This window comes from Drosophila grimshawi, unplaced genomic scaffold (assembly GCF_018153295.1).
Source record: "Drosophila grimshawi isolate 15287-2541.00 unplaced genomic scaffold, ASM1815329v1 contig_44, whole genome shotgun sequence".
NCBI lineage: Eukaryota > Metazoa > Arthropoda > Insecta > Diptera > Drosophilidae > Drosophila > Drosophila grimshawi.
The window spans coordinates 10,749,027-10,776,679 of record NW_025063240.1 but is presented as its reverse complement, the minus strand read 5'-3'; the positions used below and the strand labels follow the sequence as shown (position 1 = coordinate 10,776,679).

Sequence of the window (27,653 nt, the reverse complement as noted above, 5' to 3'; positions counted from 1 at the left end):
TGTACTCTTTATGGTAGCTCTAACAACTAGATATTTATTATCTATATATAAGTAAGTGTATATGTATGTGTGTGTGTGTGTGTGTGTGTGTGTGTGTATGTACATGAGCCAATATTAAATACTTTCTACTAAATATCGTTAGTATTTAGACATAAATATATCGATTTGTACACAGCATATGTCTTGAGTTAATTATTAGTTGTAATTTCATATTTAAATTCCTCGTTTTACAAATGGAAAATGCTGTTTTTCAAACGGAATTAATTAATACTTAGAATTAGCCGTAACTCAAGTGTCAGTACGAGTACATATATGTATACATATATAAAAGAAATTGTTGACCGAAACCACAATAATAATACAAAAAAAAAAACAAATACAAAATACAAAATACTTACATACAACCTTTCTACATACGAAAACAGTTCGATTATAAGTAGTACGAGTTAATACGCTTTATCCGATATACGATGCGATGCGTCGTTAGTATTCAATAGTATTCGAGTTAGTAGTTCGAGTTACTTAGTTAGTCGTAAGTACTTAACCCTAGGTTAGTAGTAGGTATAAGTTAGCGTATATATTGTACGTATATACAAAAAATTTGTATCTGGAAGTTCGATAACTGACCTGGGTTCTGGGTGCATGCCGTATAACATGCATCGTAATCGTAATAATTACCTATTTAATTTATATATATATATATGTATATGCATATACGGTTATATGAGCGTTATATTGTAAATATTCGGGAATGGAGAGTAACAAATGGGATGTGTTCAATGGATGGTTGTGCAAAATAATTTTGATTTTGATTGTCCGAAAGTATTCCATTGTGTTTGGGTTTTTATTTCGCATTTCAGATTTTTTTCTTTGTTTTTTGTTTTGTTTTGGGTATGTTGTCAAGCTGGTTATGGGGTCAGGGCGGAGGCGGCGTGGATCGGTTATATCGGGAGGAGCTGAAGTGTTGGCATTACAAAAATGTAGGTACTAAAACGGCTCAACTGTTTGTTTGTTTGTTTACCTAAATGGCATTCGACAATCTAGAATTGACGAGTGGCCGCCCAATTTGAATTCGATTTACTGCTATCGTCTGCTTTTGGTCTGACCTCATCCTAACTGTTGATCGGGCTTTGATCAGATCTTACCAATGTCTCACACTGATATCGAATAATCCGATTTCTCGCTAAGCAATTTCTGGCCTGGAGCGGGTGAATGTTGTTGGGGTCGTTGTTGTTGTTGTTGTAGTGGCTGCTGTTGTTGCGGCTGCGGTGACTTTGAATGCGCTCTCTTATGTGGTGCTTGCTGCTGACGTTGTTGCTGCTGCTGCTGTTGTTGTTGCTGTTGCTGCTGCTGCTGCTGATGCTCCTGCTGCAACTGGGATGTGGTGGAATTTGGTCGCGACCAAAGCGACGAGCGCTGTCCCAGCTTTAGCTTCTTGATCGTATCCACATCGCACTCAACCTCGGCCAGCTCGATGTGCTCGCCAGCATCGCGCTCGCCATGATGGAAGGCACCAGCGGTGCACTCGGCCTGCAGCTGCAGCGGATGCAGCGTGCGCAGGATGCCAGCTCTGCATGATTTGTTTGATATAATTGTTTTGAATGGAAGGGGAAGAAGAGTATCCAGAGTTGTTTCATACTATAGTTTTGTTTTTGGCTGGCAACCACACTCAAGCATTCAGTATTTAAGAGAGAGAGAGAGAGACTTAGTTGTGTTCAAGTTGTGTGTCAAGTGGTGGTTCTAGTTGGCAGTTGGCAACTTGTGGCTGGTGGCTGGTGGCTGGTGGTGGCTGCTGTTTAATGGGCGCCCTCAGGACCACACACCTCACCATACGCCAAGTCTCATGTGTGATCTATGGGATCCATATAGGTGCACGAAATGTCGCCGCTGTTATAGCCGTTATTGAAGCTACTGCTGCTATCAGCACCACCTGCACCGCCTGTGTATTCACTCCCCCCATTGGCCGTATCCTATTTGGGCAGCGGCAGCGTTGGTGCCGTAAAGAACTTTGAGGACAGCAGAGCCGTCGACGGGTTAAGCAGAGCGGTGCCAGGGACACCGCCCTGATGATGATTTTGCTGATGATGGTTGTGGTGATTGAGGTGTGACTCATGCGCGGGCATTATGGACTTGTGTGGTATGGGTCGAAACTGTGAGGAGGGTGGCATGCAAGTGACGGGCACAACAGATGCTAATGTACTAACGCCTCCATCCAAGCCCAACAGCTCCTGGCCGTTGTTAACATGCATTGTCGTTGTCGGCGTCGGCTCGAGCTGATGGAGCTTGGGCTGGATCAGTAGTGGTTGCTGTTGCTTCAAACTACTGCTACTGCATTGGGTCTGATTGGGGTTCTGACTGGGCTTAGTAATATTGTTAGACTGTGATTGCTGTTGTTGTTGATGTTGTTGTTGTTGTTGATGTTGCTGCTGCTGTTGTTTGTGGAACTGTTTCTGTTGTTGTGTGCTTATTGATGGCGATTTAACCAATGTGGGTATATGGCATTGTATGGAGTCTTGTGATTTGAATGTGCTCGATATGGATTTCAAATTGCCACCAACACCGTTGCGTGGCGATAGAATTTTGCTCGAATTTGTTGCCGATGTGGCTGTATTTGTATTTGTGGACGTGTTTGTGGTAATGTTGTTGTTGCTTTTGTTGCTATTGTGATGACGCGGTGTTGTATTGGTGGAAAACTGATATTGCTGATGATGATACCTGGAGCGACCGCGTCGTGGCAATGATTTTTGTTCGGACATTGGTGACAGATCGGAGGATGTGCTTGATTGTGCTCCATGGTAGATGATGCCTGCTTCGCAGTAACAGCATTAACAGTTTTGGAAAGAAAGAAAGAAAGAAAATACGGGAAAAATAGAGATTTGGCATGTGGGCATGGGGCAACATATCAACTTATAGCTAACTTAAGACTAACTTTCGCACTTTACAATATTCGTTCTAGTTTTAGTTTAGTCTTCAGTTCAGTTCACTGGTCAAATATATAATATATATGTATGCCTATAAAAGTCAAGAGCATTGCGTGGCAAAAGTTGATGCACAGTTTCCTTGATCTACTACAGATAAGTTATCGATATGTTGTGATTTGGAAAATGTTGAATTAGTCTAGAGTCTGAGTCTGGAAAGTAAAATAACGCAAAAAAGTGAGAAAGTGCGAGTAGATTACTCCATTTGATAGCCCAACTAAGAGCTGTAGGCAGTTGCAGGTAAACAATCTTCTCACACCTGGAAGTGTCACAATTAAAAGGTCTGTTGTTGGATCTGTTCAAGAGATTTCAAATTTGCATATCCTTATCTTATCTTCAATTTGGAATGACCGTATTAACCGATATCTTCCAGATGCTGAAACCGGGAGCAATGGATAACGACTTACTGTGCTTGATCTTGCCCTCATGCTGATTGGAAGACTCGGTGCGACTGGAAGTCAATTGATCCTGATCCGATTCGGATTCCTCACTCTCCGGTTCGGTCTTGCGCGAGTGACGACGTCGATTCTTGGACTGTGCATAAAACAAACAATGACATTAGTTGGGATAGTCCTTCTGCACCAGAGCGACTAGTGACTAGCGACTACATAAGCGCCTGGGGATGGTAAACGCTTTCAAATGAAAAAACAATAGGAAAACTCAAAATTGACAGGTGGCACGAGGCAGAGCGCTTCGCTCAATGCCCGAATGATGTACGGCATTGCACTTAAGGGAACTTAGATGAACGAAAGACACGAGCACAGAAATAACATAAAAAGCACGTAGTACTTATAGTAGTCTATAGAAAAATACACACTAATTGTATGACTAATCTCTCCCCCTGCCGAGAGAAGGGGACAACGAGAATAGGAGAGAGAGAGAGACATAGAGCAAGAGAGAGAGACAGAGAGAGATCTAAAATCAAAGAAATGAATAAACAAACGCACGATATTATGAAACGGTGAGGTCTGATAATAATTATGAATTGTCTTTTGTGGACGTTGGTTGTGGTGATGGTGGTGATGGGTGGTGGTTGGTTTTAATACCGCAGCTGGTGGTGGCGAGGAGCAGCCCTCGGCCAGAGCCCTCTCATGGTACATAAACGAGTGCAGCAGCGTATTGGCTGGACCGCCATGATGCGGCTGTGACATATTACCCGCCTCCGACAATTGGAAGGTGGCATACGGTGAGATGTCCTCAGAGGTTTCTGCGAAATAGCCCCAGGCTTAGATGGAACTCATTGTGATCATTATGATTGAGCAGACGCTTACCCGGAATTTTGTCATTGTTCTGCATGGAAACCTTATGTATTGTGGCATAATATCGTTCACGCTGTGCCGCTTCAGAGTTGGCGCGATTCTCAAGCGATTCCTTTTGTATATGATTGCTTTGTTCTGCAATAAAGCACGCAAGACACTCACACAATTAGTAAACAAATAAACTTCACACTCAGTCAAACTTACTGTGACGATAGCAGATGACAACCAAGGCTATGGTGCATATCATGCCGGAGACAGCAGCAATGCTGGGTACGAGAAGATTAACGTTGCCATAGAACACACTTGGTCCCCGTTGACCACGCTGCACAATCTCCGGCGGTGGTGGATCACCATCTTTGGTGAGTGTCACAAAACTGAACTCCGCCTGCGAAACACCAGCAACATTGTGTGCCTCCATGCGCATCTGGTAGAGCGTCGATGATTGCAGATTGGAGATGACCACGCGTCGTTGCGGCTTCAGAGCATTCGAAACTGAGATGATGAAAGTGATTTGATTTTTATTGATTGAAGTAATCATTTTCAATTATCAATCAACTAAACTCAGCTTCTAAACTCACCCAGAATCCATTCCCTGTCGGGATCATCTGTCACCGCACGGTACTGCAGCACAAAGTACATCAGGGGACAACCATTGTCCGGCCAGGTGTGCAGACGCAGCAACACCGACGTGGAGTTGGGTGCCAGCAAACTGGTCGATGCTGGCATGCCTGGCGCCTGTCCTTGTGTGCGCACATGGAGCATAATGCTGGCTGGGGAGCTGCCGACTTTGTTGTGGGCATTCAAGTGTATCTGATAGGTGCTGCCGCAGACGAGGCCCTTCAGCTCATGACTAGAGGCGTGCCGGGAGAGCTGCATCTCATCCGTGTTGCCAGTGGCGCGGCGATAAAACAGAGTGTAACCAGTGATAGGAGCATTTCCAGTGAAGCCGCACTTCCAGTGCATCAAAATGCTGCTCGATGTGGCGCTTGTCACATACAGAACTGGGGCTGAGGGTGGCACCTGTACGAGCAGCATGTGCGTCAGACGATCCGTGCCGATGCCATTATCCACCTGGCAGCTGTAGTTGCCGCTGTCGGTCAGTTGCAGACTGGAAAGGATCAAGTCGCCGGTATCCAGCAGCTGTGAGTTATGCATGCCCTGACGCAGTGCGACATCTGCTTTGAACCACTCTCGCTTGGGTTTGCCCACAGCCGTGCAGGGCAACGTGACTGTGGAGCGCCAAGGCCGCACCACACCACCACCAAAAGAAATAATTCTTGCCGGCACACGATTCGTAGTTATTTGTGAGGCAACGCGTGAGCTTTTACCCTCACCCACACGCGTTGATGCCGTCACCCAGAACTGATACTCCATGTGGGGATGCAGATTCTTGGCCTCGTAGTAGGTTTGCTGTGATGGCAGGCTGCGCTTCTCATTTTTCAGCTCCTCGCGTCCATTAACGACGCGCGTATAGAGGCTGTACTTGGTAACGACGCCGTTGGGCTCGATCGGTGACTGCCAGGAGACAAAGAGTGATTGCGGCGAACTGACAACCACTTTGATATCAGACGGCGCCTCGGGCACATCCTCCTCGGTGTGGCAGAAGAGCGGCTTCGAAATAGCGCCATCACCCATGCGTGTGTGTGCCAGCACTTGAATGCTGTAATTGGTGTACTTGCGGAGTCCAGTGAGTACAGTGGTCAATGCGGTTGTCTTTCGCGATTCCACCTCATCTTTATTGGGCACTATGTCATCAATGATGGGCTCAAAGACCAGTTTGTAGCCCTGCAGCAAACCGTTTGTATGATAAATTGGCGGTGGCTGCCAAGACACTTGTAGCGATTGGGACGTCAACGCAGCACATCGAACATCCTCCGGCGGCCGACTGGGCACTGAAAGGAAAGTAAATTTAGAGCTGCAGAGGATAAACTGAGAGACTCATTTGCTAACCATCCTCCATGGTCTGCGCTGCTGTTGGCTCTGAGAGCGGACCGGGGCCCACTTGATTGAAGGCCTGCACCACAATATTGTAGCGCGCAAACTTGGAGAGTCCGCTGAGCAACAACTCCCCATTGCCGCCCTCGCCATCGCCCGAAACGGAGGTGAAATTGTAGGCAGTGTTGCTTGAACTGGCCAGCTTATAGCCCACATTGTAGCCCTGTATATCGCCATGTCGCAGCTCTGGCAGCGGCGCCACCCAACTGATCAGCAGCTCCGTGGATGAGAGTGGACGTGCAGAAAGATTCAAAGGTGGTCCAGCGGGTCGTTGTGGTTCCGTGCGCACAATCAGCTCCTGACTTGGTGCACTGCGTCCTGCATTGCCTTCGGCTATTACTCTGAAAGCATAGCGCGTCGCTGGCTTCAGATTCTCAATCAGCGCATTAAAGCTGGGCGGATCTTTGACTTCCAAGTGCTGCCACTGATCGATAAAGAGAACGGCTGAAACGAGATTGAGTAAAGCCCGAACATAATGTCTGTTTGTCAGTTTGCCAACACTCGACTTACGATCTGCCTCGCGATATTCCACAATGTACTTGGACACATCGCCTGTGCTGAGAGCCTTAGGTTGCCACTTAAGGTTCACCGAGCGACTGCTTATCATGGTCGCCTCCAAAACACTGGGTGGCTGTGGCGGCTCTTGCACTTGCAGCTGCACCAGCTGCTGATCATTGCCATAAAGATTGCTGGCACGACAAAAATAGGGACCACTGTCGCTGGCATCCACTGTGCGTATCTGCAGCTCCGCTGAAACGCCATCTGGGGTGGCCTCCTGCTTAACAGATATTCTGATGGGGATTGAGATTGGGATTGGCAAAGTCATTGCATTAGTTTCGATTCAGTGCACTCACTTGTAATTGGTCGACGGATTCAGTGTATTCTTGCCCGAACGCATCCACACAATATTAATCGGCTTGTCGCCGCTGACGGCGCACTGCAGCAGCGCTGTGTCGCCCTTTTTAACGGTTACTGAGCGCGACGTGGATGAGAAGTATGGCGAGGCTGCAAAACATTACAATAATTCACATTTTAATTATGCCAGCAGCAGCAGCATCATCAGCAACAGCAGCATCAGCATCTATAGAGGCAACACAATTGCAATCCCGCTAGGTGATAGCGCTGCAATTAACCAAATTGCCACGTTCCATTTGGCATCCCATCCCCAATCGCCTTACGATACTTACAGTTCACTTTCAGCTGTATGACCTTTCCTATGCCCGTGCCAATGCCATTGTTCGCCTGACACAAATAGAACCCCTCACGATCCTCCTTCACATGCTGCAGCAACATCGAGCCATTCCCAAGCAACTTTGTGAAGGGACGTTCCCGAACCTCTTCGTACTCGCCAGATTTACTGCCTGTTAAGGGAAGCAAAACAAAGGAATTAAGAAAAAAAAAGAAGGGATATAATTGCTGAAATTTGAAATTTTCTTTAGTATATCTAACCTGTAGCCTTTTTCCATACAATGCTGGGCGTGGGCACTCCCTGCGCCTGACAATGCAACATTATGTGACGGTTGCGCTCCACATTCGCGTCGGCAGGTTCCACAATCCAACGTGGCGGAACTGTGGGACGTATATGTAACATGGAAAATGGTCAGATTGCAATCGGATAAGTGAAAATATCTATTAACAAATGATTGAAATAAAAAGTCTCTAAGACATACTGAAAGGTTATAATGTATAGAGAACAAAATAGCAAGAGATATATATAGAGAGAGAGAGAGAGAGATAGAGAGAGACAGATAGGAATTTTTGTTGAGAGTAATAGAAAGGTTTGTAGCATATAGAAAAAGTTCAACTAATATACAGTTTGGAATTTTATATCTTTTTTGGTAATATGTTGTTTTGCTTTTTGCTTAAAAATTCAACAAAAAGTATTTATGCAACTTAGTCAAAATCGAAAAAAAAAAGTTCAAAAATTGATGCTTTTAGAACGGATTTTGATTTTTCATAAAATCCGTGGGGAAAATTGATTAAAGTTGGCGGTTGTTGTGCAAGGATTTTTACAGGCATATTTAAATTACTTTTTATTATAGAATTTTTCTTCTTGTTTTCAGTTGTTGTTAAATTTCTGCCCACGCTCTGCGCCTCGCTGTTTTTTTGGTATTTGTTGTTCAACAAATTTATTTAAATTGCCTCTCGTCGGCGCATAAATTAAAATACAAAGGCATGCCAAGGCGAATTAAAAATATTTGCACTAAAATTAAATTGCAACTTAAATGCATAATTGTTTCGTATGTATTATGATTATATGAGTTTTATTGTTATGAACGCAGCTGAAAATAAACGATATGTATTATACAAAAACAAATCCCAAACAGGCTTTAAACAATTAGTTTAAAAATGTCTGTGCCACGCCCCGAGCAGAAAGCATTGCAGCGCAAAATTGGATTTCAATAATTTATGGGGCCAATAATTATTTACTTGGCCATTCCATAAATATGCCGCCTTTTGTTTGTCAGGCAATAATAAAAAAAAAAAAAAATGTTTTATGTTTATGTATAAAAATTGAAAATGAACGGCATTAATTAAAAAGCATTTAGCGGTTTTATATGGATTGCTTCTCTTATGTTATTTATAAAGCAGGTTTGGATATACGACAGCGCGTTGGTTAATAGCGACTAGTTGGAAAAAAATCTTTGCACACAACAGCAGCCTGGGTAATGGGGTATTAAAAATTAATTAAATTAAATTAATGCACACATGTGTTCGAAAAAAAGGTTTTTATCTCGTTTCGCCATACATATAAGTATAATGAATAAATAAATATCTAAACTGAGCATTTATTATTTATTTGAACGATGGTACGGTAAATTGAGCTTTGATCCTGGCGAAATTTTGGTAAAAACAATTTTACAAACATTTGCGCTAAAAAAAAAAAAAAAAACAGAGCAAAGAGCAAGCAAATCATAAATAAATTAAATTAAAATTCATTTTACTAGCACAATGCGCATGCGGGTGGCAGCTGGCACAAAAAAAAAGAGGAGGCAATTTATGTACAGTTACTGTTGAGTTGCATGCTAAATCAAAAGCGAACGAAACAAACGTGCAGCATATTCTGCTGCTGCCACAACATGCCATAACTATGAAACATTCATTCTCAGCTACATTAGCAAATACTGCGAAGCTTTAAATTTATATTTATATTTCTTTTTTTTTTGTAATTTGCTTTCGTTTCTCATTTTGGCTCTGCAAAAAAATACGCTTATGCATTTTGTCAGCTGCACAAAAATGACCAAACTCACACACAAGCAGGGGTAGAGAAATCGCCTCACACACACACACACACACACTCACACACACACATAGTTTTGTACAGAGCATAGCATAGTGTAAGCAATTAACTAAAGCCCAAAACCAAATTGAAGCATAAGCAGCGCGTCTTCAGTGGATTTATAGCTCTTTCTTCTTTTTCTTTTATTTAGTTTATTATTGTTAATTAGCACATCACATTTATAGCTAAGGCTTGGCCATTTAGTTTTATTTTTTATTTTTATACGTAGATAGCGATTTTTTTTGGAGGGGAGTGGGCAAACAGCAGCCGTTGTGCGCTAAGTTTTGAAGCTGCAAGTCAAAAAATGGCAGTAACAAAAAAGGGAACAAAAATATTTATGCATTGTATATTATACACAACCGTTGAGATAGCAACAAAAGGAGTAAGCGAAAAGCAAATTAATCTTAAGTCAGCTTATGTTCTTTAATTAATGGATGAGACTTTATATAAATTATAATTACAGCTAATTGGGAATTCTGTGCGCTTTTCCGAGTTTGAAATTCTTAAGCTTATTTGACTCTTGAATTTGTCAAAATTGTGAGTTGCAGCTTAAGCGATGCGTTTTTGTATCAAATCGCTTTTTTTTTCAATTTTGTAATCGGTTTAAACTTGCGAAAAGCGCATTTCAACTACGGCCAGCCATAGTTTTTGTAGTCAGTTTTCAAGTATAAAGCGGCTAAAATTAGATCAGCAAATTATTAAAATATTCATATATGTATATATATTATTTTTCTTTTTATAATGATGTAGATTCTTAATTATGTGTACGATTGTTGAGGTTTTGGTTAAAAAGCGATAAAGAAGCAGTGCAGTTTATAAGTTTACCTGGTGAAACTGTTGTCAAAAAAACCCACAGCGTGCCAAAGCGACTTAAGGGTATAAGGATTCGTATAAATAAGTTCATGGGTTTTAAAAGCAGGGCAATTGATTTAATTATGGCTTTGTTATAAGTTTTAGTTTTCATTTTGTTTTGTGCTTTCGCAGAGTGAAAACAACAAAGAAAGCACCATTTGCTAAAAGCAAGAGTGGGGCAACGTTCAGTTACGGTTTCGCTTGTAGGACACATTACAAGCATCAAAAAGTTTATTTCTCCGAAATAAAACGAAAAAATTAAAAACTCAAAACCATTAAGAAGCGCTTTTCTTGAATACATCAGCGAGAAAGCAAAAATTATTTTTGAGGGGCAATCAGTTTAGTAAAGTCTGTGTTTGGTGTGAATTGGTAATACATATATGTATGAGTTTAGATTTGTTTTGGGTTTTTGTGTTTTTGTGTGAAATTGCTGGATTGTAACCTAGTACGCTACCTTTGACCTGCAACAGAGCGGTATACTTGATCTCAGCGGCCGGATTCTTGGCCACGCACGTATATTCCCCGGAATGCGTGGCCGATAGCGAGGGAATGCTCAACAGCGAGCTATACTGATCTAGCATGGTGACATTGGCACCCAGCAGATCGGGCAGCGGCTCACCATCCTTGAGCCAGATCAGCTTCAATGGAGCATCGCCGCGGGAAACACCACAAACGGTGCGCGTGCGCATACCCTCGGCCAGGCCATCCTGAAAGGCGAACGGTTCTATGATCGGCGGTACTGTAAATAGGAAAGAGCAACCAGAAACGTTAAGAACTGTAATTGCAACAGCCAGCAGCTTGCAGCCTTGCAGCTTGTAACCGTTGTCGTTGTCGTTGTTATCGTTGATGTTGATTTTGATGATGTTCTTCCCACGCCGAGCTGCTGTTTGCGGATTGCTGTTTGTTTCCTAATTGAATTAGCTTTCACATACATACATACATACATATATGTACAACTAAACCTTCGCAGTTTTGTTAAAAGACTGTTAAACTCTACGAAATAGTATTTTACTTAATTGTACAAACATTCCAAAAGTTGAAGTGAAAGTGATTTAGAAAATTATATGATATATTCATTAACTATATGGATTAACTAAATATCGGTTTTCTCAACATATTTAACAGGTATACATGGATATTTGCAGGACAAGTGAAATTTCGTTTGACGATTTGATAGTGATATATTTTGTTTGTTTTTTGTTTTTTTTGTTGATTACATTGAACATGGTGCATACGAAAAAACGCAACTACTTTAAACTAAAGAGGATATTTATATTGTATATGATATAAGATATGCGGTATAAACGAGTATTTACAACTCATTTCTTTACCATTAACCAAGAGCGCTTGTGAGTTCTCCACCTCCGCCGCCGAGTTTCGCACCACACACGAATAGTTACCCGTGTGATCGCTGCCCAGATTGTCAATGACCAGAATTTTATTATACTGATCCACCTGTTTGACGGACATGTGCTGCGTGGGATCGATGGGGCGACCGTCCTTGCGCCAATTGATGGTCAACGGCAGGTCACCCTTGACCACGGAGCAGGTGAGTGAGGCGCGATCGCCCATGTTCAGTTGTAGTATGGATGTTTGAAAAGGACTCAGACGCGGTGGCACTGCAAGTGGTTTTGTCAAGGCAAACATAAATAAGAAAACCGAACGAACAGCCTGTGCTGAGCCAACAATCAGAGGAATAACAAGAAAATTATTGTGGCCCACTTCACCGCTTTGCTAATGCGCAACGATGAAAAAAAAACCCCAAAAAAAGGGTTACAAATTATGAAAATTTAATCAACGTCGCGCTTCATTAGCACGCGAATTCATTAAGTGAAATGAAATAATAAAACAAAAAAAGGTCGCTGGCTGCCTTTGCTGACGCGGACTCCTTTCCACTTTGGTTTGTATTTTTAATTTACAAACTTTTAAGCTTAGATTATTGCGCATATTTAATTACAGGATAAGCAAATGCAGAGTACACAGCTAAATTAAAAGCAAAAGCAAAAGGAAAAACTTAAAGAGCCATACGATCTACTTAGTTTGCTGTTAATAATTAAAATGTAATTTTCACTTGGCATCATTCGTTGCTGTTGTTTTATTGTTGCTTGTAAGTGTCCCTTGCCGTCGTCAAAGCTGTGAAGGAAACTGGCCAAATGGCCGACAGTTGGCACTCTACAAATATATACTAACCTATGACCGTCACCTCGCCACTGCGTCTGGCGCTATGACCCTGTTTGTTACGAGCCCAGCACGTGTAGACACCGGAATCCGTATGCTTCTGCACCGGACTGATGGTTAGAGAGCCATCCGGCTGCACACGCTGTCGTATATCATCTGGCAGCTCGCGTCCGCCGCGCTCCCAATGTATCTCCTCGATGGGATAGCCGGCCACTGGGCATTTCAGATTCAATGTCTCACCAGAGACGGCGGTCACCTTCGGTATGAGGCGTATATAGGGCAGACCTGCAGGAGTTCAAGCAAACGGTTGGCCAATGTATATGCTTAAAAGATGTGTGCACACCCTGCTTATTTAATAATGCAGCCAAAATGTAAGGCAAACAACAAGCACAAGAACAAACACACACAGAGCCTGCCAAGCCGGGCAGGAAACAGCGCACAATGTAATATGCATATCCTGACAGTCGACAGAACCCGAGAGTCTGTGCAATGCCGCCGAAACACTTTTCGTTGTGCCTCTCCAAAATGCGGAAGGAAATAATGCAGCAAATGCTGCTCGGCAACACCAACGTGCACAGTCTTCTCAGTTATCGTTGTTGTTGATATTGTTGTTGTTGTTGCTGTTGTTGCTGTTGTTGTTGATGTTGTGCTTGGTTTTGTGAATTTCTGCGGAATATGCATAATTTGAGCATGTCATACGTGAGAGCTTTGGTGTCGCTGTCTGGGTGGAGTGAGATTTTTGTAATCACAGCTATCACAAAGTCGCGTAATCAGCGACAATGCATAGCTTTAAACGAAACCAACGACACTGCACTTTTTTAAGCTTCAGCAGCAGTCGAAATAAATATGATTTGGTCTTGCAAATCAACAGTACTTATCTAAAAAGAATGCCAGTGTATAACATCGACATTACTATTGTCTAATACTCTAACAAATATTCATTATTTTGCACACGATAAAAATGTTGCTAGAAAAACAAGATACTTATAGTTCATCAACTAAGTATTTGCCAATCTAACATTAAATGTGATATCATTTATCAAACGATACTAATTTTCTAAAGTGTAGTTACGAGCTGGTGTGCTTTTCTGTTTATTTTAACTTTCAGCGCAAACGTTGGGAGCAAACATGGAGCAGTCCTTTATTTTGCCACTGCTGTCGTTTTGTTTGTGTTACACTGCGCCTGGCAACGCCATTTTGTTTGCCCGGCGACACAAAAATATTTGATTTCTTGAAAAAAAAAAAGGTAGAAGAGGTTCACAAAGCCCCGCAGCTACCACCGTACGTGTGGATGTGTGTGTGTGTGTGCTTGTGCTTGTGCCTTGAACAACACTTTAGAGCTGCAAAGCAAACTGCAGTCAAAGACAAAGATAGACAAGGAGAGAAAAAGAGGACGAAGCAGTCAAAACATAGAAAAGAAAACGTTGTAAAGCAAAATCGAGCAGAAGTAGGCAACGCAAAATAGCCAAAAAAAAAACAAAAAAACAAAAACATAAAATAAAACTCAGAGAACTGAAAAACGTTTAAGTGCATGTGTAAAGTAGCTGTCTACATACACACAAGAACACACACACACACACACACACACACACATACACACACACACGCATACACATGGGTAAAAATATGCTGTAGTTGTGTGTGTTTTGCGAATGTGGCACATACCATAAATATTCAAGCGGGCCGCATGCTCCACACGACCCGCACGATTCTCGGCTATGCAGGAATATTCACCGCCATCCTCGACCATGACGTGGCTTATGTTAACATGACTAATTACATCTCCATGCACGGTGATGTATTGTCCGATCATAAATCTGTAAAGAGAGAAAAGAAATACATCAAAATACCATAAACCACACATTAATATAGAATGTATTTGTATGGCAGACGCGTCGTATGCGCATTGCGATATGCATTTTAGAACTGCTTGTTTTTTTGTTTTTTTTTTGTTGCATATTTAAACGCTCAGGCCAGGGGCATTAACGAGCAACTACATGCAACTACATATGCATATATGTATTTGTGCATGTACATTCGTGTACTTGTACTCAACAAGGCGCATCTCATATGCAGCATGACCCAAATCCTTTGGCTGTGGGCTTCATTTGTTTTCGACATAACACGGCTCATAAGTAACATTGCATTATTTAGCAGTAATGAAGGCTGTTTGTCTGTCAAGCTGTCGTTCTGTCGTTCTGTCGAGCTGCCAAGCTTAGCATAGTTTCACCACAGCTTTCAATGTCATGTGCCACGCCCATAAGCAGCAGCGAAAGCGCCATCAAATACGAGTTCCACTTAATGCGGCCGCTTCTCTTTAACATACCATGCTTGGGAAATAATGAAAAAAGGATTTTATGAGCGCTCAAACTGACATTAAGTCGGTTTGTTTGCCTGCCGTCTGTTTAGCGTCTTATTGGCATAGACATTAATTACAGCAAACAATGTTACGCATACGCCATGTGGCACAAAACACCCACACGTTTGTATGTATGTTTATATATGGAGCCCATTGTGACAACACACAAGCGGCTTTGCGGCGTCTCATTGTTAAACGGGGCATCTCAGCAACCGGCTCATTAGTTTGTGGGCGAGGCACTCGCAACATTTCAATTGGCATTAGAGTTACAGCCGGCAAGTAATTACGATTCTAATTAAGTTTTGTAGCTGCCTTGGTGAGGCTTATGAATGCATTAGTTTGACGTACACTGCGTGTGAGTGCAGTTTCCTGGACGCTGATTTGCCCAGAAAGTGGCCAAGTCAACCAAAAAAAGAAATGGCGACTGGCGGTTGGAACTTTATGAAGTGCCCCATAAGCTGAGCGACGCTTGTTAAGAACAACAACTGCAGTTAAATGAAAATGAAGCTGCTCAACCCATATGTATATGTGTGTATATAAACATGTACAAATACTCAGCCATGGACATGGATGCTAACTGCAACACTTGAGCGCATTGAAACAATGCTGGGACAAAATTGCAATAAAGTTCCACACATCCTCACATGGCAGGACGAGAGTTCTACCGCATCATCGTACTATGCAGTGGCTTACAGCTTAAACACCATTGCAAAACTTTCAACGCGAGTATTTGTGGGTGTGTGGAGAATTCTACAAATCGGGCCAGGGGGCAAAGGGCAAAGGGTTGCCTGTGGCATAAAACGCTTTGGTTGCAACAATATAAACCTAATAGTTGGCGCGGCTTTTGTGTGCTGTTTTAGGTGATTGTTGTGCAAGACTGCGTATGTGGGCTGGTGGTTGGTGGTTGGTGCCTTAATTTGGACTAAAAATGATTTGGCTAAAACTTAAATTCTGTGAATACATGAAAACATTGTCGAGAAACTAATTTCATTTCAATTTGTATGAATAGAATTTCAGCTTGGCTATGCGAATTGAGATCTAAATATTATATATAAAACCAAATAAGCTCACATCTCGTATCGTTTCAATTAAGTTAACTGATAAGATCAGAATAAATCCTATCCTAAATATTAAAATGCATGCTGTAGTTTTCGTACAACTTTCCATTTGGGCCACACTTAACGCTGAATTATTTAATCTAAACTTAAACACACTTCTTGCAGAACGCCTGCAGTTGTAGACAAACGCATGAGGCACACACGTGTGAATAGCAAGGCAGGCACCCTGAGCAAGTGGCTCCGCCTGCGATGTTGCCATTTGCCACTTGCCACTTCCCACATGCCGCAGACAAACTTTTCCAAATGGCGTAAAATGAGCGTTTGAGTGTTGCGTTACCTCGTGCGCGCAATCATTTAATTTCCGCCCCAAGGCATCTGCTCCAGCTCCAGTTCCTCGCTGAGCCTCAATATTGCCCGACTGCCTGTCTGCCTGCCTGCCTGGCTGCTTGCCAGTCTGTCGGTCTGTCTGTCTGTCTGTCTGTCAGCCTGTTTACCCGGCTGTCTGCATGTCTGGGTGGCTGTCTGCGCGTGTATTAAATAAATACAGTTACCAAGTTGATTTACCTTTAAACCGAATAATGTAAACCACTTAAAACTCGGCAATAACAACAAGCAACGTTAGCAACGAAATTTATGCAGCAATGCGGAGTACAAGCAAAATTAGGTTGCCAACTCCGCTCACTCCTCCTGTGCGACAGGATAGTGCCTAACGGCATTATGTGTCAAAATTGTGTTGCTCAAATAACTTTTAAATTAAAGCCACCGGCGATTAGGGTAAATATCTGCAAGTTTTGACAAAATTCTGGCACATGCCACACGAAAACACTTGCAATCAATTTGCGCCTTGTGGTCAGCCAAACTTTTCTCAAAACTGTTGAAGCATATTCAAACAAAGCACAAGAAAAAGCGGGACAACCACTTGGCTAAAATAAATTCACGACGATCTTATGACCACCTTAACATCTCTGTACTGTTCACTTATCCAATTTAAATTCTTTGTGCTGCATTTTATACACATTTAGCTGAAGCAGGAGCTCTTGTCAAATGCAAAATAAATATTTATTTGATAAGACAACATTGTATATGCGATCTATCTAAGTTACAGGGTATGTTATAGTGGACTATATTTATTTATTTATTCACCAATTTGCCCTCTGGTCAGCATATTGCATACGTTTTAATTAAAATACAGCAGAAAATCTAAACAGCTGCAACACTAGAGACGAACAATAAAATGAAGTCAGTTGCTAAAAACTCTGTCAAGATTTTTTATTGGTCTGCAAACAGAGCAAACTAAATGACAGCTAACGTCAATGTTAATAAAAAGAACTAGAGCTATTTTTTAATCAACAACAGAAGTCAACAGTCAACGGACCAACTTTGACTTGCAAATCATTACAGACGTAACTCAAACAATTAGTGGCAGCTGCCAACAAACTGCAAATGAAGTACAGACCGAGGGGCGAGTGAGAAAAAACCGAGAATGAAAAGCAGTAAAAATCAAATGAAATGCCAACGACAATGTGAAAGCAGCATCATCAAAGCCAAAGCCATCGTCAGCAGTAGACAGAGTGTGGAGAGCGAAAGGGAGTAGACCAACTAAGGTTGCCAATCAATCGATCTGCTGTTGCATTTTATTTGTTTGTGCCAAACAAGTCAGCTAGTTGCAGAGCTTGACTGTCAAATGCAAATGTCAATGTCATTAAAGTGCCACCAAGAATTTAATAAGCAGTTGCCTCTTTACAGTTGCCTGTTGCCAGTTGCCTCTGATGGCCACGCTAAAGATGTAATTAAATGCGTAAGGCAAACAAATGGTAGCCAAGTCTTAATTAACAAATAGAAAGGCAAAGTCAGAACCTTGGCCAGACACCAAGTCTTTAGAATATGCCTGCGGCTGTGACTGTGACTGTGACAGCGCCTACCCCTGAGGAGAGTGAATGAACGCTGAAGCCGGCGCCGAGCCGCCCACTCGGTAGGCGCTCCAGTCGGCAGCCACTTTCTATACGTGCAATGTTTTGAAAGCCAAATGCAAAAAAAAAAAGGAAGGAAAAAAATATACACAACGAGCGCAATAAATGCAGTCTCCGTCGCAATGTTTTTTTTTTTTATATAGTGCCGCCCGCAGTGTTGCCATTGCCTGCATAGGCCCCACACCCTACATTATGCCGCACTGCACCGCTAACTGCGCATGCAGAGCCCGTTTTCAACAAGTTCAATTACCTTCCGTTTGATGGCAACGGAAATCCGTCCAATGTCCATGAAATTTGAGGAGTTGGATTGCCAGCTGCGGAGCATTTCAGACTCACAGCTGGTCCAGGCTGCAGCGTTTGCTCAATGAAGCTATATAGAAGCACGGGTGGAGCATCTGAAAGGACAAAATGGTTGCGGATGTACATATAAATATTTTAGCTGCAATTACTTGGCGTATCCTCTATTTTCTATTTTTTTTATACTTTTTTTTTTTGGTCAATCCTACTTACCGCCAAGCTGAAGCTCTGCAGTGGCCTGAAATGTATCACCCTCGGGCCGCCGCACCACACACTGATACATGCCGCGATTCTCACGGCTCACGCGCGGCACCACCAACGTATCCTCGATGCGGCCGGATGAGGGCAGTTGCCGACCGTCCTTGTACCACAGGATATTCTGCATGCCCACGGGGCTACCATTGCTGGTCACTAGACATCGAAACTCGGCTGTGCCGCCCATATGCACGCTGAGCACATTTGGCGAGATTTCCACCTGGATGGGTGTGGCCACCGTGAGTCGCAATTCGGCACTGGCCTCACCACCCACATTGCTGGCTGTACACTTGTAGACGCCGGAATCTTCGCCAGTCACAGCCTCAATAGCCAGTATCGGACCAAGGAGTCGCACCCGTGGTCCGCTTAGAACGGGCAACGGGCCACCACCATTCTGAGTGTACCAGCTATAAAAAGTATATTGTATTTTGTTAATTTAGACATACGATTGGGAATGCAGATATTTGGTTGCATATTTTATAAATATCCCCATTCGTGCCTTTCTCGTAGGTAGTAGAACGATAATAAAACTCGGAAGAAAATAGATTGTCTCAATAACAGTCAATATAATAATTGCAGTTCTATAACTATGGTCATTCTAATTTCCAGTTAAGAGATAAATGTTTTCTTTCATTTTGAATAATTTGAAAGATATAAAATATGTTCATAGCAAAAACCAGTTCAAGGTCTAACTATTTTAGTTTAATACAGAGCCCATTTGCACATCTAGCCCACTCCTACCACCTTCGCTCGCTTTGTTCAATGCTGCATTAATCCTCACGGTTGGCTCATTTGCCAATGTCTCCGTCCACTGTCTGCCAGACAGACTCTCAGCTTTATTAATTATGAAATGGCAACAGCTTTTTTTATACTCGCTGCTCAGCTGCTCTATCCATCTATATGGCAGTTGTCTGGCTTCCCTCAGAGATTCTTTTGTTTCGCGTTTACAGTCTGGCATTGTATCTCTGATATCTGTACCCGCTACCTTCACAACTCATCCCGCTACACTGCAAAAGTTTTTTATTACTTGTTTGCTTATCAAAGCTTAATTATGTGTACACACATGTGCTACATCTACCAAAAGGCTACCTCCATGACAGCTTAACGACTACACACATCATTACCTATGCCATTGTCTTTAATGCCCGCACACAATACAAACACACACATTACACATACGCACCGCTATCGACATTAGCAAATCATGTAGGAGAGACTTAATAGACGAACTTTAAGTTAGGCAACGAACTAATTTCATATTTTAGTTAGTGGTCCATACTTAGTAACTGTCCCGATACACTTCACACAATTAATGAACAAGCAACACCTGCTGTATACTATTTAGAGGCTTGGCAACCCTAAACGCTCGCAAATATGACATGTAAGTATATATGCATGTGTGTATGTGTGTAGATGTGTATATGTGTATGTTCCAATTAACTCACACAATGGCAGCGACGAACGCAGTACTGTCAACGTCAAAAGTTTCACCTGTTATGTGTCTATGTGGCTGGGAGTGCAATCGATTTTACTTCCTGCACCCCGCACTTACACGCTACATCGTGCACCGTACCCACCTGTATTCGGGCGAAGGGCAACCCTGCGCCACGCACAACAGCACCGCGCCCTCATCCTGGGAGACCTGCACATGAGATGTGTGCTCCACAACGCTCGGCGATATGATGCCGCGATGTGCTGTATGAGTAGAGATTGACATTGGTTAGTGTTGCTGTGTGAGTGTGTGTAATTTCGTGTGTGGGGATGTGAATGTGTGTCTTAGCAGTCAGTTTATGTGATTGGGTCACTCACAGTTAATACGCAATCGTGTTGGCGAGCTGACAACAACCTGGCGGGTCAGGCGATGCATGCTGCGACATCGGAAGGATTGAGACTCATCGCTCTCCTGCAGATTGTGAATGAGCAGCTCACCAGTTGGCAGTAAATGGAATTTGCCATCTGTGAAGGATGAAAGCAGATAGTTATTCCAAAGTTATCCATCATTAAACATTTTTTCGTGGATGTGCAGTAATTTCCTTCGGGAAGACGAACTCTACAATTTAGTTAATATTTGGAACACAATTTCTTATCATAAGCAGGCATTAAAGCATTAAAGAGGTAAATATTCATATTTTACAAATAAAATCGAGTTTATTTCAAGTGTGGCCTGATATTAATATTTATGAAAATATGAAAACCTACAAGAAAAAAGTAGTTAAATAACTTTAGCTCTGGACTTAAATATACATTCACAATAAATGCCTATTAAAATGCAGCATTAATAAATCTTTAAGACATAATTCACCTTGAAGCGCTTGCCAAAGGCTTTTCTACTTATCAGTGGAGCTTAGTTGGCAGCAGGGTTAAGGCGAAATATAAGCGCTTCTCAAATTGCCAAAGGACAATGTTAATTATGCATCAAAGCACAGGGCAGCACACACACACACACACACTCATATACATACACCCACACATGCACATTTATATATATATACATAAATGTATATATATGGCAGTTAAACAGGCAAACATGTGAGGCAAATACTGCAAACAAACAATGCACTTTGTTGGCTTGGTAAGCCGCTACAGGGACAAGGATGCAGTCGAGTGCCGAGGCTGCGACTCCAGTTGGAGCTCCTGCTGCTGCTGCTGCTGCTGCTACTACTGCCACGTCAGCAGCAGACATGCAGACAGTAAGACAGATAGACGTTGTAATGCAAGTAAGCATACACCGCGCCCGGTACCACAGTTACTTACCGCCTTGCAGCGAGGGATAGATGTAGATAGCGGGTTCATGAACCCACGAGACCACTCGTACCAATTCCTTGACAAACGTGGGCACCACACAACGCAAAATGGCGGTGCAACCGCGCGAGGCAGATAATACCTCCACATCCACTTTGTAGGCCTGTGCCACGACTGTCACAAAAAAAAATAGATGAAAATACAAAAATATACAAATATACAAAAATACAATATATTATGCTTTATGGCCAGCCGGCAAACACTTACCCGCCCTTACTTGCACATCGCGCGACACAATGCGACCCACAGAGTTGCTGGCAATGCAGCGATAGATCGTATTGTGGATATCCTGATGATAGGCAGCCGCCGCGAAGGGCATCAGGACAAGTGTGCCATTGCGGAGCACGCGACGCACACCATGAATTTCCGTAACCGCCGTGCCATCCGCGTGCACCCAATCGATCGTTGGCTGAGGACTACCAGAGGCAGAGCAATCCAGCCAGCCGCCGGAGGAATTGGAGAATTCAACGCGACCCGGCGGCTCCATGACAAAGCCGGGACCACGCAAATGTGTTTCGAAGGGTTCACTAATGGTTGCATCTGAAACGGAAAAAAATACATAGCTATAGAAGTTGCAGTGTATCAAATAATTATATTAATCCAAATAAAGAAATAAATATTCGCATTTCTTAGCAAATCAAGAAAATATTTCCAAATTGATATGAAACGAGAATGAATACAATTGGAAATTCATAGTAGTCCAAAAATTAAAGAGAGCACATATGAAATGGTATTTCAATATGTATATTCGTCATTTATTTTCCGAAATGCGCTTTTGTTTTTTTTAGGCTGTAGTACTTTAATAAGCACTTAAATTTCATATATTTCATCTGCAAAGATTTGCATTTAAGCCCATTTCAATGTGCTTTTGTACTTTCGTCCCGCTTTGCAAACAGATTTTGCCTTATCTTAAATTAGAATAACATTTTTCTCTTCGGCTTGGATTTCTTTTTTATACATGGACACACAGACTCGTACTAGTGCATATATATATTATATATACAGATATATATATACATATTTATATATATGTATATATGATTGTATACATATATATGTAGGTATATATTTCTCAAATTGACATTTCGCTTCAAATTCCACATGAATGCGCTTGGGCTGTCTGTGCCACCCAAGCGGCTGTCCCTGCGGCGCTGTGCAAATCCTTGCAACTCGTTCAAGCCTGGTACTAGCTAGGAACCTCGTACTTCGCCAAAGCGTTCCCCGCTCGCTCTGGTTTCCCCGCACCGTCAACTCATTGTGTCTGCAATTAGAGTTGTTTTTGTTCTTTTTACTTTTGTACATATTTTGTTGTTGTTGCTTCTGTTGTTGTTTTTGTGCCTGGCCAGGCGCTTTTTGTTTTATGCTTGGCATCATGGATTTTTATGTTACTTCTTTCTGGTTTCGTTTTTCTGTTCGTCTCTGGTCTCTGTTCTCTGTTCTCTGGTCCCTGCCCGTGCCTGTTTCAAGTCGCTTTTCCCCGCTGATTTCATGGCTCCCGCTGTTCGGGGCGGTGGGCAGGATGAGGCCTCTGCCTGGCCATAAAATTATTGCAAGTATGTCTTGAGTACGCTTGGCACTCGGTTCATTTTTTTCGGGCAGAAAGGGTATGTTTTACGAGCATGTGCCTCAAAGCGCACTCACATGTGTGTGTGGGTGTATTTATGCCCGTGTGTGTGCGTGTGTGTGTATGTGTGTGCACATCCACTTGTAGGTTTTTTATTCTTTCCTGTGAAAACAAAAAGTCTACGCTCTGAGCGCTACTGTGCGTATGTTCCGTTGTTCCTGGTTATGTTTTTGTCTCGGCTTCATATCTTCTACTTTTCCATCCTCATCATCATCTTGTGCTTTCAGCACCTCGACTTGGGCTTATGCCTGCGGCTCAACTGATGAATTCAACATTCACGCGAATATCTTTTTTCAGCTGCGCAACATTTTCAGTTATGCGGACTTCATCCCTAAAACATAAAGCATTTCTGGACATTTGGGAGTTGCTGTGGCCCACAAAGAGTCGGCTTTAGTTTTACTTCGGCTTTAATATTGACTTATGTATACGTTAAGAAGTGAACTTTTCAAAATAATCTCTAAATAATTATTCACTTATTTAAACGACATTATGATTGCTGGGCAAAAATTCATTTTTCTAAGTCAGTCCTAAAAATCAGGTGCATATCAAGAAGCTTCAAAACTGTTGCCAGTTAAACCGGCTGTCAAACTGCCCTCCAGTTCGTTGCACTCCCTCAGCAGCACAGTCAGCAAATGCAGACGCGATTGCTGCCTTCCTCCTCCGCCAACGCTTTGCTTCGCATTTCCGCTCGTTTTCTGTAGCAGATTTCTACTGGCTTTCATTTGGAATGTGTGTTTCTCATCCACTTGCGAATTGCGGGGTTGCTTTGCAAGGCGTCTCAGACGTTTTTTGGATTATGCCCTTTTGGCATTTTTTTGAATTATTTCTTTGGCTTTGGAAGAGTGAGTGTTTTAAGTGCCGTTGTCTGACTTCGCACGTGAGCATGTATTTATGATGCTACAGACGTAATATCTATAATGGCCAAGACATAAAGGCCGGCTAACATTGCTCACAGCCACATAAGCAGATGGCTCGAAAACTAACACAATATAAGTTTCCAATTCGCATTAAAGCTAAACAGCAAACATTTTAAACGAATCTCGAGGCATCGGAAGTGCTCAGATAAAATGGGGCCATGCCGGAAATGATGAGCCGTGTCTTATGCGCACTCAACCCGAAAACAGAAAATTAAATTTTTTGTTGTGTTAAGAAAGCAAACTTACACACGCCTACACACTCACAGAAATGCGTATGCCGAGTCAATATTGTCTAGGCCAAAAGTTAAAAGAACTTAAAGCTTTCACAAGCCAACGCGCATTGCGCAAGAACAATAAAAAAAAAAAAAAAGCGGAAACAGTAATAATAATTGCAAATAACTTGATTTTTTCCATACCTATGCTGGACCAACTCGAAAGAATAAAATAAGCTCTTCTTCTGGCCCCAAGCCCATTTAAAGTAGAAGTGCACACAAACCGACCCACCAAGAGCAAACCCAAAAGGCAAGAAAGCCGAACCCCAAAAAAAGGCAACGGGATATGAAAATGTTTGTTGCGCAAATTGTTTTGAAAAAAATATATATTTATACATACATATATATATATATAAGTCACAATTAAAGTAGGTTTGATGGCAGACAAGAGTTGAAACGAAGCTAATATGCTCTAACAATAATTTTTTCATTTGTGGTAAACTTTTTTTAGAAATAAATAATATATAAAAAACACTTCAACACGTATGTCTAAATGTTCACATGTGTCTTAAAAATAGCTTAAGTAATATTTAAAAACAAATATAAGATTTTATTTCAATCACTGTTTCTATATTTTAATCATTTGAAATATCACCTATAAATGGAAAGCAGATGGGATTAAAATTTTTATTTATTTGTGCTAGACCCATTTTTTTATATAAGATTACACAGCCAGCTGTGCTTTCTCTGACCTCTGCCTAGGGGCACATTTGGCTTGAAGTTGGCGGCGTACTTCATTAATCCTATAACAAATTAAAGCGTTTGTCACAAAGGATTTAAAACACAATCAATCAAAGAGCGCAACAGCACAATCTGAAGCCAACAAAAATATTTCATAATTTTGTTGTCAAAACTGCGAGGGCAATCCGCTTCTTGTGTTGGGGCTAGATTGTGTTGGGTTAATCGAATTTCTGTTGTTCTTGGTGCTGATTTCATGCAGCACATTATATTTTATGTATATTTTTATCCGCATGAAAATGAAATAACAACGTTAAAAATGTGAGAGCCCTTTAGACGTTGAGCAACAATTTCATTTGCATATTTTTCATTTGGTTCAACCTCAGCTTGGGTGCGAAAACATTCAATGTATATGTGTTTCTGGAATATGAAATATCTGTATGGCATTTTAGTCATTTTTTCCGGGGAAAAAGTATGTGCGTCAGTTGTTATTGCCATAGCCATCATAAAATGCAAACAGCCAGCCAGGCAATGAAAATTGGAAAATATCAAATTTCCAAAAAGGCTCTTTCCCATTTTTGTATGTCTGTGTGTGTCTCTTTATGTGAAGAGTTCGATGGACCTGTCAGTTCGATCGAGTGCTCTGACTCTGTTTTTGACACATTTCATTAGTCTGTTATACACGCATACATACACATACACACACACATACACCCACAATTTGTGGCATAAATTGACGCCTAGGTTTTTATCATAAGGCTATTTCATATTATGTAAACGTATTTTGAGCGTTTGCTGGCTTAGTTTTTGTTGTTATGACCGTTATTTTATGGCCTTGGCTGTATCATCAAGCAACCAAATCATTTGCACTTAGTTCGCAGAGCAAATGCATAGCTATAAATTATATTAACACCTCCCATAAACCATTTGTATTCATATATACAGTTATGTATTTATGTAGGCTGCTTTTAAACTCTTTTAGCGAAGTTTTTGCTAAAATGGTAGAGCAAGGTGACACGAAACTATATCCTAATGCTTTTGAAGACTTTGCGAAGGCTTTCTGATGGCTTTCGAAACTAAGTTGTATTTATAAATATTTTGTGTTTAAGGGTCTCCCAATAAGTGTGCTACACTAAAGAAGGCTATCTGTAATACCGAAAACACACATGACAAGCTTATAAGTTTGCTGAGTTTTACTATTCATCATAAAACTCGAAAAATCCCCTAAAATCCTTATGAGCTTTAGCGCCTTTTAGCATAATAAGTTTTGGAGGGCGTGAAGCAGGAAATATGCCGACAGCTGTTGATGGGAATACCAAAACATATTCTCACACACAGCCATGCATTCGCACATGAACGCAACACCAAAATCTAAGCATACTTTGCGGCGCGTGCCGGTAGCAAGGCTTAAGAATTATATTTTCTAAAAGAAAGAGCGCGCGAGAGATGGAAACAGAGAGAAAGAGGGAGAGAGAGAGAGAGGGAGAGACAGAGAGTAAGGAAAACAAGTTGCACCTACCAAACCTGAGCAGCAAACAAATCACAAAAAGGCGGCTACTAATCCACATGCTTTCCGGATTTCTGTTTTGATTTCTTGATTGGAGTTTTGTTTGTTTTGTTTTGATATTGTTAGGTGGATGAAAGTAGCCTTTTGGGTTAATGCACTGATTTATTGAGCAATTTTGATTTGAATTGTGTTGCACTACATTTAAGACACTTGCTTGCAATTTTATATGTTTGGCACAGTTTTTGATGTAATTAATTGCTAGCTCTAAATCTGATTATTTGTAAACTTAGTTGTTATGGATTTGATTTGATATACGGCACACTCCGGGCAGAAACGCGCCCACACACTCTCGCACAGCACTTCCGTCCAGGCAACTGTACGCGTGCAAGGATTTAGATTTACTGCGATGCCTGCTCCGTTAGCAAGGCTGTCAAGCTCTTCGATTCTGCAATTCTGTGATGCTGTACTCTCTTTAGTGTGCTCTTCGGCGGCGCCTATTCACCACAGACGCGAAACAACTGGCACTTGAACTCGCACTCGAACCGCTCGCACTCACAGCACAGCAATCAGTTACTGTATTCACTTCACAATCAGTTCCCGCATTTTATCAACCGCCAGAGCCGTGCGTATCCTACGAGCCTCGAAAAGCAACTGACTTGAACACCGCTCGGCTACTGACTTCTGCTGTGGTGTTTTCGCTTGGCGGTGCACCAATCTCGACGCATGCGCCCCACACATTGTTGTCTGTGGTTAGGCACGACAACGAGGCGAACCAGGAGTCGAGGATGGCAGGTGGGGATCCAAACAGCTGTGCACAGTGTTTACACTGGGCGGTCAGCCAGTTAGCTAGAAATATTGGGCGAAGGCCTTGCTCAATGGGTGAGCGTCCCCTTTAATGTTTCAATTATTTGGGATGCTTTTTATGCTCCCATTTGATGCCAGTCGTGAATTAAGGTCTTCTGAAAATACAATACAAAAATATATTAATAAATTATAACAAGTACCAAAATCAATTTCCAAAACTCAACTGCGTGAAATTTAAATAAAGCTTTTCATAAATCTGGACATGTGCGGGCACATTTATGAACTCGTAATATATTTGCATAACTTACTTGGAATTACGCAAACCATTTCACACTTAAGGCAATGCGGCCTGCGCATAAATTTTTCCTGCTTCAGCACAGGATGAGGCTAATGAGCATCAAGGGAAATTATGTGTAGTGAGTGAGAAAAAACCATAGCAAATAGCTGCCAAATGTTGCTGGTTGCCAAAAAATGATAATTACTTAGGCTAAAAGCATGCGCCATATAATTTGTTTTTATATTCTCCACGTTCTGCTGGCCAATTGCGGCGCGTGAATGCGTAAAAAGC

General features: G+C 41.9%; 2 protein-coding genes across 4 annotated transcripts; both read right to left on the bottom strand.

Annotated features, from left to right (window-relative positions):
* Window positions 1-405: 405 nt before the first annotated feature.
* LOC6558101 (uncharacterized protein DDB_G0283357) lies at window positions 406-1,960 on the bottom strand. The gene is made up of 2 exons (XM_032743273.1): window positions 1,913-1,960; window positions 406-1,638 (listed from the first exon to the last, which is right to left on the bottom strand). The coding sequence occupies exons 1-2, from the start codon at window positions 1,958-1,960 to the stop codon at window positions 1,153-1,155; spliced, it is 534 nt and encodes a 177-aa protein (XP_032599164.1). The 3' UTR covers window positions 406-1,152.
* On the bottom strand, window positions 1,601-27,217 carry LOC6557986 (Down syndrome cell adhesion molecule-like protein Dscam2). 3 transcript variants are annotated; one of them, XM_032742423.2, is made up of 21 exons: window positions 26,294-27,217; window positions 21,491-21,823; window positions 21,236-21,397; window positions 20,291-20,437; window positions 20,059-20,176; window positions 18,440-18,888; window positions 18,180-18,324; window positions 14,208-14,359; window positions 12,555-12,827; window positions 11,696-11,983; window positions 7,682-7,801; window positions 7,420-7,593; window positions 7,087-7,237; window positions 6,743-7,023; window positions 6,188-6,676; window positions 4,816-6,129; window positions 4,442-4,729; window positions 4,250-4,372; window positions 4,025-4,185; window positions 3,386-3,512; window positions 1,601-2,806 (listed from the first exon to the last, which is right to left on the bottom strand). In XM_032742423.2, the coding sequence occupies exons 1-21, from the start codon at window positions 26,340-26,342 to the stop codon at window positions 1,971-1,973; spliced, it is 6,180 nt and encodes a 2,059-aa protein (XP_032598314.1). In that variant the 5' UTR covers window positions 26,343-27,217; the 3' UTR covers window positions 1,601-1,970. The 3 variants fall into 3 exon arrangements, with proteins under 3 accessions (XP_032598314.1, XP_032598317.1, XP_032598323.1); XM_032742426.2 differs by lacking the exon at window positions 11,696-11,983 and adding an exon at window positions 10,819-11,103; XM_032742432.2 differs by lacking the exon at window positions 11,696-11,983 and adding an exon at window positions 10,819-11,103 and having other exon boundaries at window positions 2,756-3,130.
* Window positions 27,218-27,653: the final 436 nt, after the last annotated feature.